The sequence below is a fragment of the Arachis stenosperma genome, chromosome 8 (assembly GCF_014773155.1).
Source record: "Arachis stenosperma cultivar V10309 chromosome 8, arast.V10309.gnm1.PFL2, whole genome shotgun sequence".
In the NCBI taxonomy this organism is placed as follows: domain Eukaryota; kingdom Viridiplantae; phylum Streptophyta; class Magnoliopsida; order Fabales; family Fabaceae; genus Arachis; species Arachis stenosperma.
This window is the reverse complement of record NC_080384.1, coordinates 46,556,458-46,571,778: the sequence shown is the minus strand read 5'-3', so window position 1 is coordinate 46,571,778 and position 15,321 is coordinate 46,556,458. Positions and strand designations below refer to the sequence as shown.

General features: G+C 34.1%; 2 protein-coding genes across 5 annotated transcripts; one reads left to right on the top strand and one right to left on the bottom strand.

Moving 5' to 3' along the window:
• The first annotated feature begins 2,978 nt into the window (after positions 1-2,978).
• LOC130945113 (DNA damage-repair/toleration protein DRT100) lies at positions 2,979-4,465 on the top strand. The gene has a single exon (XM_057873797.1). The coding sequence runs from the start codon at positions 2,979-2,981 to the stop codon at positions 4,083-4,085; it is 1,107 nt and encodes a 368-aa protein (XP_057729780.1). The 3' UTR covers positions 4,086-4,465.
• A 5,283-nt stretch (positions 4,466-9,748) lies between these two features.
• LOC130943664 (protein gamma response 1) lies at positions 9,749-15,321 on the bottom strand. Of its 4 annotated transcripts, none has more exons than XM_057871640.1 (4): positions 14,334-15,320; positions 13,505-13,582; positions 11,242-11,328; positions 9,749-10,664 (listed from the first exon to the last, which is right to left on the bottom strand). In XM_057871640.1, exons 1-4 carry the CDS (start codon positions 15,274-15,276, stop codon positions 10,000-10,002), a joined length of 1,773 nt encoding a protein of 590 aa, XP_057727623.1. In that variant the 5' UTR covers positions 15,277-15,320; the 3' UTR covers positions 9,749-9,999. The 4 variants fall into 4 exon arrangements, with proteins under 4 accessions (XP_057727623.1, XP_057727624.1, XP_057727625.1 ...); XM_057871641.1 differs by having other exon boundaries at positions 14,364-15,319; XM_057871642.1 differs by lacking the exon at positions 11,242-11,328 and having other exon boundaries at positions 14,334-15,321.

The window sequence follows — 15,321 nt, the reverse complement described above, 5'->3', positions numbered from 1 at the left end:
AATAATAAAAAACGGCGACATAATCATATTACATAGACAACAAAAATTAATTAAGAGAATCCACTGTTCTTATAAAGCAGTAATAATAGGTTCATGATCCCAAACTGATTCGCGGGAAAAGCTCTGTAGTCCTAAAATTTAGGAAATCAAGTTTCAAGCATTACAATCATCAACAGAATACAATACAGGACAAGAAGCAAATTATAGACACCGAAAAGTCGACCACTAAAGTTTGGTATCAATATTGCATATATTTTTTTTAGATTTTGATCAAAATTTGGTATAATGCTTAATTATTATATTTTATGGTAGGGACATAATTAAATCTAAACACAAATAGTGGGTACAATATTAAAATCGAACGCGTGAGATCTAATTGAGAATGAATATATCCAAATGAGAATAATTGAAAAATATAATCTGATTTGTTAGTATAATTGATAGTAGGATAACATTGAATCACTTTTATAAATATTAAGGGTACAAATAGGACGATTTAAACGTTAGGGACACAAATAAGATTTACCCCAAACGTTGAGAACAAAAACAATACTTTATTCTATCTTCTAAAATTTTAGAAAATATCATAAAATTTAATAGTTGAATGTTACACAAAAAATTAGTCAATATTTAAAAATTAGCCTAGATGTTGCACTTCTTTCTTTTTTTTTTCCTTAAAAAAAATGAACTACGCAATTATGAATAAAGCGAATGGCCAACTATCAAGAAAACTATACAAAAATTGAAAGATTTAAACGTGAAATATAAAAATATCTTAAAATTTTTAAAAGTGACAGAAATAATTAATATTTTTTAAATAAACAATAAATAAAATTTGTAAAAAATACATGCAAAAAAAGGGGGAAAAGTTGGATTTCTTAATATGTTTTTTCATTTAAAAATAAATCAACCATTAAAAAAAAATCGAAATTGAGAGAGTTATAATTAATCAAACGAGCTATTTCCATATGAATTAACTAAAAAATTTATCATATAAAAAATATAAAAGAAAAATGTATCTAAATTCCTTCGTAACAAAGAGGTTCTTTTCCATTTTTTTTGGGTGTGGTTTATTTAAGAGCTTTTTCATTACATTTTTTGAATAACCATGATTAGATGTTAGATATGTACAAGACATATTAACTAGGAGTAATTGCCGAAATCATATCCAACTTTTGAAAACGATGACAAAAATAATTCTCATTTTTTTATAAAGGCAGCCGACAAAATGGTTTTAAAATATTATAGAACACGACATAAATAACCAAAATTAATATTTTTGATAAGTGAAAAATAATTTTTATATTTTACAAACATATAAAATTTATACAAAATTTTGAATTTATTACTTCTCATGTGTCGGTGTTTTATTACCTATTGTTGATTGAACATAACATAACAAAGGTTTTAGCACACACATATAGCTAGGATAGATTGATCTTTTTTTTTACTAGTTTAAAAATCGAAAATTGAACCAAACCAATTCACTCTAATTCATCATTTCGGTTTGGTTAGCTGCATGCAAAAAAACAGAATGGATGGAACATTATGCCAATCGATGAGATTAGATGGAATGAATTTTTCTATTAAAACTGAACAAAATTCGTACCGCAAACATCACTACGATGGAGAGGATACTTCCCATTTTAGTGGGATGTTCCATTTATTATTGTAGGGGTCGTGGGCATTTTGTCGGGCAGGTCTTGAAGTTTTGCCCATATTCGACTTGCCTAAAATGTTAGTAGTCAAATTAAGTTGGGTTAATTTAATGGTTCGCTCACTAATTTCTTTAAACAAGTGTTGGGAGTTTGAATTTTATTTTATGTATGTAGCAAGTCATTGGCCAACGACAAATCTAAAACTCAGATCCGTAACGAATTAATATTTAACTTGCCAAATTGAGAAATATCGCAAAACACTAATAAATAAAATAAAATAAAATATTATAATAGTTTTCATACAAGAAACAAGATTACAAATCTTTTTGTAGAATTGTGAGGAGTCATACATGGATTAAGAATGTGTTGGAATCTTGGGTTCCAAAAATGATTGTAGAAATGGATTTTAAAACTATAATTCTGTAAATATAGTTATCTCTAAATAAGAGAATATTTGAACTTATGTTGAATTGCTAGTCAGACTTATAGTAAATTTGGTTTTTTATTTTTTTAATATGTTTAATACAGATAAAAAATAATTTTAATTTTTTTTAATATGTTTTTGTTTTGTTGTTTTAATTATTTAAAATTATAAAATTAGGATTAATTGAATTCTAAAATTTGATTAATTTAAAAGCGTATTTTTATCTAATCAAATAAAGAAAATATATTTAAGTCTTTTTATAAAATTAAATAAATAAATATTTTTTTTTATTTAATTAAAAGAGTATTTTAGTAAAAGTAGTGATATAATATATATTTAAAAAAAATTAAATGCTGACGTGGAAAATAAATTTCACATGTCTTATTGTTATTTGTCTATATTTTAAACGTATCGATACCTATGAATTTATCATCATACCATAACAAACACCTATTTTTATAACTAAAAACTCAAATACAAAATAATTTATTTATAAATTACTTTTAATATAGTCATTTATTGTTTAAGTTATTTAAAAATAAGTGCTTAATTAAGTTGTTTATCAAAGCTAAGCCTTAATCAGAGGTGAAAACTATTTTGTTACTCTTAAAAAAGTATGAATCTTGATTTAGCCAAGAAGACTTATATTTCTATGATGATTATTAATCAAGATGTTAACCCCACCATTTGCAATTGCATGTGGCATGCATATGCCTACCACTCACTCGTTGAAGCTAATTAGCTTCAATAAAATCCAAAGCTTAACCCCACCAATTTTAACAGAAACTCACTCTCTCTCTATCACTGTCATATTCGTTTTATTCACCAACAACCTATTCAGTTACTTGTATATAATAACCCATTACTCACAAACGTTAACCCACACACTTAAGTACATGGCTTCTTCTTCGCTCTTCTTCCTTACTCTCTTTATCTTGACCCTCATATCTGCCGTTACTGCCTGCCCCCCGTCAGACCGGGCAGCACTCTTAGCCTTCAAGGACGCCTTGACCGAACCTTATCTCGGCATCTTCCAGACTTGGACGGGCAACGACTGCTGCCAGGGCTGGTACGGTCTCAGCTGCGATCCAAACACCCACCGTGTCACCGATATCAACCTCCGAGGCGAGTCACAAGACCTTATCTTCCAGAAGCTTCAACGCACCGGCTACATGACCGGAAATATCTCGCCGGAGATTTGCAAACTCACCGGACTTTCCACACTCGTGGTCGCCGACTGGAAGGCAATCTCCGGAGAGATTCCCTCCTGCATTTCATCGTCACTTTCATCGCTTCGAATCCTCGATCTCACCGGAAATCAGATCTCCGGTGATATTCCGGCCGACATCGGAAAACTCCGGCGACTCACAGTTTTGAGCCTTGCCGACAATGCCATCTCCGGGAAGATTCCGAAGTCGATCGTCAACCTCGCCGGGCTCAAACACCTTGACCTCAGCAACAACCAAATCTCCGGCGAGTTGCCGTGGAATTTCGGAAATCTCAGAATGCTGAGTCGCGCGCTGCTGAGTCGAAACGAACTCACCGGTTCGATACCAAAATCGGTTTTTAAAATGAACCGGCTTGCAGATCTTGATTTATCGATGAACCGGATTACCGGTTCAATCCCGGTCCAGCTTGGAAAAATGAAGGTTCTTTCAACACTTAAATTGGATGGCAACTCTATGTCAGGTCAAATACCTTCGAAATTATTGAGTAATTCGGGTATGGGTATATTGAATCTGAGCCGAAACGGGTTCGAGGGTGCTATACCCGATGTTTTTGGGGTAAAGACCTATTTTATGGCACTTGATTTGTCCCATAATAACTTGACCGGTAAGATACCCGGTTCGTTATCTTCGGTTCGGTTCGTTGGACACTTGGATCTGAGCCACAACCATCTTTGTGGAACCATTCCGATTGGATCACCGTTTGATCACCTCGATGCGGCGTCGTTTAATGACAATGATTGCTTGTGCGGAAATCCATTGAAGAGTTGTGAATGAAAAAAAAAAAAAAATCTATTTTACTTTACCCTATAGTAGTAAGATAACGTGAAATCTCTTGGAAAGTGAAGCAAAGTGTGGTTTTAGATTTGTATTTATGATTTCATGTATTTGTTCTTGTGAAGTGATTTCTACTTATTTTAGATGTGCAAGTTGAAAAAAGAAAAATGCAATGGACAAAAAAGGGTAAAGGAGATGCATGTGCATGCTAGATGGGTATAGGTCAAGATGTTAGATTGGTCTGAATATTCCTTGTGGTGCATGTGATTTTTAGAGCTAAGTAACGTGGAGGATTTGGATGATGTTTCCATAATTGTTTATCACTTTGATTTAAATGTATAATTTATTGTTTTTTAGTGATTGTTGCTTGATTTTCTTCACTTTCATTCTAGATTCTACAACCAAAGCCATGCATGTTTCCGAGGGAAAAATCATAATTATTAGTTGCCATAAAAATTGGAGAAAAAACTATGTTTCATCCACATGATACTTTTCAGATAACATTATTTTTGTTCTCAAATATCCTGAACATCACTTCTTCATTCATGTGATCGATTAGGGAAGTTTGTAGGAATGGTCATAGAGTTACGGGGACAAGTATTCCTTTCCATGCTTCTATTTTTGTTAAGAAAATACTCATATTTTCTTTTTATTTGTCATAGGTCTTTATTTATCAGTTTTTTTGTGGGAAAGGCTATTTTTTTGCGGATATATGTGAATATTAATTTATTATTTTTAATTTAAAAAAATTACAAAATAATAAAACATAATACAAATAATCTAACATAACCTGACTTAACAGATAAGGATTAATTTTCTCTTTTATTGCTTAAGATGAAACAAAAATTCTCTATTGTTTGATTGAAGAAATAAAAACCAAAAATTTTTGGGTGATAGAAAAGAGCAGAAGTAGAATTTTCCACTGCAGATAAAATTCAATGTTCCTCTCCAATTCTCTTCAAAGGTGAAAAAATTATTCATAACTATTCTCTATTTAAAAAACTTATACAACTTAAAATGAGTATGATTATGGATTTTTGGATGAGTTAAAGTGGATATGAAATTTTTATTAGAGAAGAAAGTTATTCTAACAAGAATTAGAATTAGTTAACTAATTTCATGAGACTTTTAAGTCAAGCTAACAATTAAGAGAGAGGATAAAATTATATGATTAATTTAATTAAGTTTGATTGATTTAGTAGTTAGTTTACTAGTCCAATTCATTGGCCAGGATATACTCTTAAATGGAGTACCCACTTTAACCTACGGGATTGGAGGATACCATAAGAGACCAAAAAAAATTATTTAACTAACTTTTTTGTATAGGTTTTGCAAACAGAAATACTTCCGGAGGATATAATAAGTTATAGTTTCATTAGTACCATTTGAAGAGGCTTCGATCTACAAAGAGTTGAGTTGTTTGCTTAGTTTACTTTGGCTGGCAGGGTAAATACCAAGAAAAAATATGTAGATTAGATGTTATTGATCAAAATGATAATATGTATGTATTATATAATAGGGTTGTTGAAAATATCTTTTACTTGTTTTTTAGTTGTGAATTTATTTAACAGGCGTAGTGTGTTTTGGTTGACAACATTTGATAGACTATGGTATGGTCCAAGTATACTTAAACAACACTTTAAAAGTGGGTTGAAATGTCTGGTAGAAAAAATGAGTAAAAGAGAGGGAGTGGATCCTCTCCAGTGGAAAAAAAACTGGATGGTATCCAGTGGAAGATCTCACCCTTCATTGTATTCTCTCTCTTATTTGTTTCTGGTCCCACTTGTAGAATTAAAGGTGGGAGATTACACTTTATTCTCTCCAGTGACTAAAAAAATGGAGAGGATCCATTTCCGTAAAAGAGATGGTGGATAGAATTTTTCGCAGCCATCTAAAATGTCTGATTAGAAAAGAATGATAGAATCTTCAAAACGAAGGTTTAGTGTTGTAGAAATAATAAATAAGTCATTTACAAGCAATGACGACTAGAATAATGTTGAACCTTATGATTATTGATGACAATGCCCAAAATAACTATGAGTTAAATTTTTTAGTTTGTTTTTTAGTAGTTATTTATTGTTTTTATTCTCTATGTTTCATTTTGTTGTGTTGAGCTTCTTTATTTCTAAAAAAAGAAAAAAAATTTAAAACTAGTGGTTGGGTTATCATCTTCTTTCTCTGTCGCTTCCTTCTTTACAATGGGATATCCTGTTTTGACTGTAAATTCTCCATCCCTCCTATACGACCACCTTAGAGTATCTTCTTTATCAAGCATGCTTACCGGTGTTTGAAGGACCTTTTCTCTTATAAAATCTGGAAATAATTCCTGAACCTTTGTTCTGTTACAGTTTCCACCTATATCAGCATGTCCGATACCTTGCTACATCAGAATGGCGTCTTTCTAACAGTTGGCTTAATCCGTGAATCCAGTTATCCTCCCATATGTTAATATTAAACTCATTTTCTACACTCCACTTTCCGTTCTTTTTAAGAAAATTTCCTCCTTGCAAAATGCTACTCCATGTCCAAGTAACTTTCTTCTTCTTCTTTGCCTCTCGAAAGTCCTCCCCAAGGAAGTATATGGCTTTGAAGATTTTAGCCCACAACGCATCCGAGTTATTTGCTAGTCTCTATGCTTGTTTAGCCAACTGTGCTGTGTTCTGATGACAGAAATCTTTGAAGCCTAAACCCCCTTCTTTCTTACTCGCGTATAACTTGTCCCAACTTCTTCAATGAATCTCCTTCTCTTTACCCGTAGATTTTCATTAGAATCTTACTATCTTTGAGCACAGCCTTCTACAAAATTTCTTAAAGAATCTAAGGATATTCATGGCATAAGAAGGAATGACTTGAATTATTACTTTGATGAGGACCTCCTTTTCTACTTGATTAAGAAGGCTTTTCTTCCACTCCTCTATTTTTTCGGTCACTTTTTCTTCTATCTATTCCAAAGATTTATTTTTTGATCTTTTCTATTGCCTAGCATTTTTAGGCATTTTTCGGGGTTGTCCCAAGTTAGAATGCCTAAGATGTCTTCTATGTTTACTCTGGTCTATATTGAGACTCCTTATCCAAAAGTAATCTTTGATTTCTCCAAATTTATCATTTGACCAGATGCTATAGTGTAGGTGTTTAGAATTTGTATGGCTCCTGAAAATATAATACAATCATCAGCGAAGAGAAGGTAAGTGAGCGCTAGGGCTGTATGAGCCAGTTTAACCCTTTTTATTAACTTATTATTTTATGCATAAATCATTAAAATAGTGAAACTTCAGATGCTATGATAAATAGATAAGGGAATAGAGGATCTCCCTGTCTAAGTCCCTTTTGAGGGATAACTTCCTTAGTTAGGTCTCCATTGATCTTGAACCTGTACTTGACTCCCCTTATGCACTTCATAACTAGCTCTATCCACTCTTGACTGAATCCAAACGCTTTCTGAACCTTCTCCAAAAAATTCCATTCCATCCGATTGTAAGCCTTGTTCATATCAACCTTAATAGCCAGTTCTTGGGAGTTTTTCATGCCCTTCTCTATAAGAACGTGAAACGCTTCTTGCACTATGAGAATTTTGTCTTGGATAAGTCTCCCTCCTATGAAAGCACTTTGAATCGAAAAAATAATGTCTTCCATAAACTTTTTTAACTTGGTAACCATAATATTTGAGATGATTTTGTAGATAAAATTGCAATAGCCGATCGGTCTAAGGTGATTGAGACTCTAAGTTTGTTTTGTCTTTGGTGCCATGACTACGTGAGTGTGGTTCACTTTTTCCGACAGTTCACTATTTTCAAAAAATTTTCTGACCACTACTCCTACTTCTTTCCTTAAATTCCTCCAGTGTTTTTGGTAGAATTGACCATTCAACCCATCTGGTCCTGGAGTCCTTAGATCATTCATGTTGAAGCCGCTTTCTTAACCTCTTCATCTGTGACTTTTTTCAATAGTCTTTCATTCATATGATTAGTGACTCTAATAGATATTTTATCCAGGAAGTCCCTCATGTTTACCGAACCTTTGGTAGTATAAAGGGATTTAAAATGCTCATCAATGAGTATTTCTCTTTCCAACCTCGATCTTTAACCTCAGTATTTCTCTTTCCTTTTTCACGGCTCAATTATTTGTAACTTGTCTTACTATTTGTCTATTTCTTTATCAACTCTTTTTTTTTTTTTTTTGATCGAGTGGATTGAACAACCCCATATCTTAAGCAGTACATCTATGTTTCACACACTCACACACTATCATGAATAATATGAGTTTTTAACCAACACCCAGCTTCAACTGAGATTTAAATTTGGTGCACTTTTTAGCAAGACAAACATAGTTGCCACTAAACCAAACCTTGGGATGCTCTATCAACTCTTAAATTTATCTTTGCTCCAGACCAAAAAAAAAAAAAAAAAAAATTTATCTTTGCTCCGCTTCTTGAGATATGCCCTATAAGTGTTCAATATCCCTAAGAACTCACCCCATTCCCCTTGCTTGTCCAAGCCTTTTGGCCCAAGCTCTTCTTATGATGTCTCCGCATTCTCCCTCGTCGTCCCAGTAGACTGGCCTCGTATTTAAACATTCTCTGATAAAAGAGTATTAACTATCATCATAAAAAAAAAAAAGAGTATTAACTATTAAGAAACTGGGCCTTTCACAATAAAATTTTGTTCATAAAGCTTAGAAAGCCATTTTAAAGTTTATGACAATGACTCCGTCCAATTTTCCTTTTTTGTGAAAAAAATAACTATTAAAGGTTATGACAATGACCCAGCCACCACGAAAGTTTAAACTTGCTTTTTTTCACACAAAAAAATAACCAATGTGCTACGTTTTAGGGTCGGGCAGTGAGGGTGGAGAGCTGAGCGAATTCGGTTTCTGGGATCTGGGCCTGGGCGGGTTCGGGTTCTGAGTTTAGGGCCGGGTCAGTCTTCTGGCCCATGTCCAAGTCAAAAAAAAAAAAAGAAAGAAAGTTACTAAAATCTCACTCTTTTAAAACTATCTAAATATCACTTTTTATATTACTATAATTAGTTATAATTAAAAATAAAATGACAAATCAAATTAATCAATTACCAGCTTAGCAAAAGAGTGATACTTGAAAAATAAGTTTAAAAATTAGGCTGTCTTTTTTAGAAATAGAAGATTATGTGTAATTCAGTATAATAGTTAATGTGTTTTTTTCTAATATAGATTTTAATTTTTTAAAATTTTAAATAACAAATTGGGCCTTTAAATTTATGTTGAAATATTTTTGTTTCACCGTAAAACAAATCAGACGATCTGATTTGCATATTAAAATTTTTTTTAATATTAAAATACAAATTTAACCTTCAAATTTGCATGTTTAAGAAAATTTAAAATATAAAAAAAAATCTAAAGATCAGATTTGCATGTTTTAAAAAAAAAAAAGGTCACATGATCTTTACAAAAAAACACCAAATTTTAACATTGATGAAAAACACCACTGGACAACACCAAAATTAAAAAGTGTAAAATACCCTCAAACTTTGACACCATAGTCAAGTTTCCTGCCCTCATTTTCAAAAAACGAAAAAGAAAAAGAAGAAAAATAAGTGTATATCTAAATAAACAAGGCAAAAATAAATTAGTTATAGGAATAATTCAAAGCATTTCGATACCCGTTACAAGAGTGTAGTAAAATGGATAAATTTATCTTCTAATAAATGGGGGCATGAGGTGTATTTGTTACAAGGCATCTAATACTATTATTAGTATAAGCAATGCCTACAAAATATGTTTAGTACATTAGAATAATTTTGTTTACACAAATTGTAGAAGTCATTGCTCTTGCAATCTGAAAGGTTGCTTCTCAAATTTGAACTTGTATTCTCGTTTTTACGAGACCAAGTTGCTTATCACTCGTACAACAACTTGCTAATTAGTAAGCTAGATTATATACTTACATTTCAGATTCAAATCCAATATTCCAAAATCCTTCAGGAGTCATAGGTGGAACATACCTATATCGATGCCTAGAAACACCATCATGATGTTCACAGCGGAAATTCTGCTCACTTACATCATGGTCCTTACCATCAGCACTAGGAAGAACAGCTTCATAGAACTTCCTACACTGTTTGCATTCAACTCCTTTCAAATTTTCACGCTCGGCTTTCTTCCTCACCGGTTCAATGTACTTGAAACTCCTCTTGTTGACCACTTGAATTGAAGATTGCTTCTTTAGGGGACTGCTTCTAAGATTCAAATTCTGTGTTTCATCGTCTGAGCTGTTCATGACAATGTCTTCCTCAATTGGATTTGGGAGATCTTCCTTAATCAACTCTCTATTCAAATTTTCTCTCACATTCTCAAGTGGTGTATCAAGAAAATCATCATGGAGGTCAGGACCTGCTCGACTTTGATGTGCCCGGGTCTGTCGCCAAGAAGATGCACGCCGTTTTGTACCAGATACAGAAACCGATTTTGTGTTTGACGGACATCTTGGGACACGAAAAATGGAAGGAGGAGGACTCAAATCGGCCCCTCTAACATCTTCCAATATCTTCTTCACTTTGATTGTGTCACAGGCAGCAACAAACACATCAGGATTTGTATTCTCAAGACCTAGTAAAAATAGGTAGTGGATGATCTGTTATTAACCTATATTGTACTTTCAACACAAATCTATGCAAGTGACTCAATTCAACACAGACTATCAGAGTTAGGGCCATCCCATACCAGACAGCAACATGGGATCAGAGATAGGGAAAATGGGTGGAGATTAAATTGAGGCAGTGTGTTTTACAAAGGGTGAAGGTGAGAAATACAAGGGATAACCATACTGCAACAGACAAAGTAAATATAGTTAAGTGATGAGTTTAGTAACGAAAATGAACACTTATTCAACACACTAAAATCACAATATATCATTTAGCAAGCAAAATCCATGCAAGACACATACTTGCATACATATTGGTTGGAGCAAAGACTAGATCCAAACAGACAAGGAAATATTAAGACCATGCAGATACTTAAGTAACAAGAGCATACAAGCATCCTGCGTTACGCAGGGTCTAGGAAAAGGCCGCACCCAAAGGTGTAAAATAGGTAGCCTAACTTGGAAAATGAATTAGTGGCTTATCCATGGCCTAAACCTGTGAACTAGATCACAAAGAAGCAACAAGGACTATTGGAAATTTACCTTCCATGTGTTCCTCCGGGATTTCACTCTTCACTTTAGCTGCTTTGCAAGCATCCTTGGAGGTATCACAGTTCTCAAATGCACCATCTGCAACCACATGCAATAACTGATTGTTCACTTTGAAGGAGACAAAGACACCAGATTTTAAATTGCAATCTGCAATTGCCACTGTAGCTACAACACTAATAATTTCTAAATTCTCCACTGCCACAGTTGCAGCACACACAAATCATAAATTCACTAAATATCTCTCAGTAACTGTTTGTGCTGATATATCAGTGTTGGACAAAACGTCAGTCTAATATTGTTTATCAGTTGGTAACTGAAAAAATGATCAGCCGTCAACATGTCTAAGACTCTCAGTTACTGCAACACTCACTTCTGATCAAAAGGTTACAACTCAGTCCACTCTGTGTATCCAACTTTTGAATAAACTCTCTCAACCACTAATGCCTCTTATCAGTGTCCCATTTCAAATCATCTTCAGGCCAACCTTTTTCTCCTCAGTACAGTGCGTATATTTCATGGAAGTCTCTTCTCATTATTTACCTCACTTCTATACTCAGGCAGCGAGATATCCTAAGTGAAGATTTGTTATGAAAGAATAACTTGACACCTTAGAAAACTTGAACCAATAACTCATTGAAAACAATAGTCTACAAATGCACATACAAAATAAGTATAATATAATGGCTCGGTTATCCCGTTGAACAATTGTTCATGGAATTTGTGACTACCATTTTACTTTGAGGTTTCAAACATTTAAAGCCAGTCATTATATCTTTTTCAATGGAGCAGGCCATTCTTCTGTAGTTCTCTCATTCCTACTCAGTTGAACTCATTTCTCAATTTAAGCATGCTCCCTAAGAGGCATCCAATGAAGCTTAACAATAGAGTATTTCCTAGCCTTTGCAAAGTAAATATACACTTTCACATGTTCAAGACACTAGATTCCTTGATGCTAAACCGGCTGTTGCATTACTATGTATAACAGAATCCGAAACTCAAGATCTAGCCCTTTTTGTGATGATTCTTGGTATTGAAGAACCACTAGCAGAGAAATATTTGATTGTAACCAAACCAGCCATTACGTATGCAGTTAATATGCCTGGTTAATTCATGTCTAAGACTAGAACAACTTACTTTCAAGTTTTTCACTTCCTGTTATGTGTTTTAAGGACATCCTTGGCTAAGGTTATTATTTTCTCTTTGCAACTCATCTTCAAGCCTATGCAGATACTTGGTTAAGATCACAACATAGTATTATCTTTGGCGATTTCCTCGTCTCTTAAAAATCATAAAAGAAAAGACCATTACTATATCGTCTGCTGAAACAGAGAATTCTTCCTTAGGAGTCTAAGCCATTAAGATACTTGGTTAAGATCTTTACTTGCAGAATTAGGCTTGACAATTGACACTACAATGGCTTATTGTGAGAACCAGACAGCTATTCACATGTGTGATGTATCCACAATCCAACATTTTATGAATGTCCCAAACACATTTGAACCGATCACCATTTCATCTAACAAAAGTACATTCAACATCTCAGCAAACTGGTGCATATTCCTCAGCACATCAATTAGTTGATCTATTAATTATGCTCCTGCTATTGAAAATATCAAAATTGCTACTCAATATGGGAAAGAGCAATATCCTCATTCCATCTTGTGGGACAGTGTCACACTTGTATTTTGGTTAGAATTTATTTAAGTAGTTATCTATCCCAGTTATATTTCAACTTAAAAGATTGATGAAATTTTAACTACACTTTTTATAGAAATCAGTATAATATGCCAGTGTAGAAATTAGCAAACAAAAGTGATGCATGGAGGCATAATTTAGCATAAACTGATCCTGAGTGAAGGCCAGTTTGTACCAGAGAAACACGGAATCAGAGACAAGAAAATCTAGAAAAGGATAATATAAATAATGAACACATATATATAGATTAATATGTCTAACCAACTTCTAAGCAAACGCCCACTCAATCTTCTGACTACCTCCTATTATGACCTGTAGCTAACTTAACACTAACATAGTGTAAAAGAAAGCAATGTAAACATTATGGGATGATGGATTGCTTAACAAGAAAATGAATAACTTCTCAACTCTTCACTATCTCAAATCTCAATGTAGAAAGCCAATAAAGGTACTTTCATACATATTGATCGAAGCAACAACCAATTTTCTCATTCCAAATGATATAGCAAATATTAACACCATGCAAATATTAAGAGTCCGGAAAGATAATTTAATTTACCTCCCAAGTCTTCTGGGATTTCATTCTCCACCTTAACTGCATTACAAGCATCCATAGAGGTCTCTGAGTTCTCCGCAACTGCAGTTGCAGCACAGACAGACCATGTTATAGTAACTGAATAACTGTCTTTGTAACTGTGCTGCCATGTCATAGCTAGTTAGAATGCTAGTTCTATGCTCTTTTTTTATTGGGGAAAAAACCAAATAAACAAACGAACTTAGTAACAGAGAATGATTAAATGCTTGGCTAACACTTATTTCTGATTAATAGAATGCAAGTTACTCCAGAAAAATACACTCTTTTCTTCAATTTCTTCTGTTTTCAATATTTTTTTTCTGCTTACTTGTTTTCAATCGACACAGCAAGTTTGAAACTCAAATGTTCCTTGTATATATTTATATTTTAAATATTTCATTGTATACTATGCTTAATATTGTTTGCATGGTAAAATGAAAATTATATTTAACATATAATTACATTGAAAAATGTAAAAATGACTAACAAATTGAAACGAGAAATTCCTTTAGAGTAATGAATATTGTGAAGTAAGGTGTAACAAGAATTTTATAAATATTTATGCCTTGATCACATTTTCTAAAACACGAACATATTAAAATAGAGTTTAATTTTGATGGATTTGACCATGTATTTTACACAGTCACGTACTCACAACCATTTCTTTGAATGACCATTCACGCTGTTAATGTAAAAAATATTTATTTTTACTAACACGCTGTTATGAATTGAATGCACCTGTAAAAGTCATAGTGCATCAAAATTAAATTCATTAAAATATATATAAAAAATAAGTGAAAACAAACAACAGTACCATGTTGGGTGATAGGAAACTTAAGCTTACATAAATCTTCAGATTTGTTTTGCTGAATCATGTTTTCCTCGGTGATCCCAACCTTCCGGCGAAGGTAATTGTGCTGAGACTTAAGCTTCTTATATGCCTCAACCAAACGATTCTTCTTCGTTCTCTCGCCAATTAGCTTTGATTTCGCATTCTCCAATCTCTCACTCATCTCCCTGCACGAGCCCTCAGCCTTGCTAACCCTCTCTTCCAAAACCCTAACCTTCTCGGCGACACCCTCATTCTCCAACCTCAATTTCTCGCGATATTCTCCAATCTCCTCAACCTCCCGAGATCTATCACTCAGCTTCTTCTCCAACTCACCGATCTTCTCCAAAAGCACCTTCTTCTCCCTCTCAAAACCTTCAATTTCGTTCTGCCGCGACTTTCTCTTCTGGCAATCTCTGAACTCCCTCTCCCTCTCTGCCACCTCCAGCTCCTCAATACGGTGCCGTTTCGCCTCGTTATCGACGCGGAGCCGGTCGAGTGTGAGCGAAAGCGCGTTCTGCTTGTCCTTATGGATCTGGAGAGATTCAAGAATGTTCCGAAACGAGTTGGAATTTGATTTTAAATTGGGGAAGAGGAGAGTGCAGAAGATGTGCTCGATCTGCGCGATTCGCTCTTTCGCGTCTTGGATCGACGCGACGAGGACGGTGCTGAGTCCGAAAACGTCTTTATATTTGGGCTTGTCGTCGTCGCCGCCGCCGTTGGGAGGAAGGAGGTGTGGCGGCGATGAGTTGAGGAGAGGGTCTGTGGGTAGTTCATTGAAGGGTATTTCGGGTATTTCCATTGTGAATTGGATTCCGAAAAAATGGAAGAATGATGGAGAGGTAGGAAGAGATTCAGAGTTGAGAGTGTGGAGACTGGAGACTACTGAAGTGCAGGGAAACCCGCGCGGGTATTTTGTGCTTTCCATTTTCAGTTTTGAAAAAATGGGTAGCGTGGCGCGGAAGGACCAGGG

What these genes read in the sequence shown, in the direction of transcription:
- LOC130943664 (XM_057871640.1), bottom strand. Translation starts at nt 15,276, where the DNA reads ATGGAAAGCACAAAATACCCGCGCGGGTTTCCCTGCACTTCAGTAGTC. An exon ending in GTTTCCTATCACCCAACATG is followed by an intron (nt 13,583 to 14,333) that starts GTACTGTTGTTT and finishes CTGCAACTGCAG; the next exon opens with TTGCGGAGAACTCAGAGACC. An exon ending in AATCCCAGAAGACTTGGGAG is followed by an intron (nt 11,329 to 13,504) that starts GTAAATTAAATT and finishes ATGTGGTTGCAG; the next exon opens with ATGGTGCATTTGAGAACTGT.
- LOC130945113 (XM_057873797.1), top strand. Translation starts at nt 2,979, where the DNA reads ATGGCTTCTTCTTCGCTCTTCTTCCTTACTCTCTTTATCTTGACCCTC.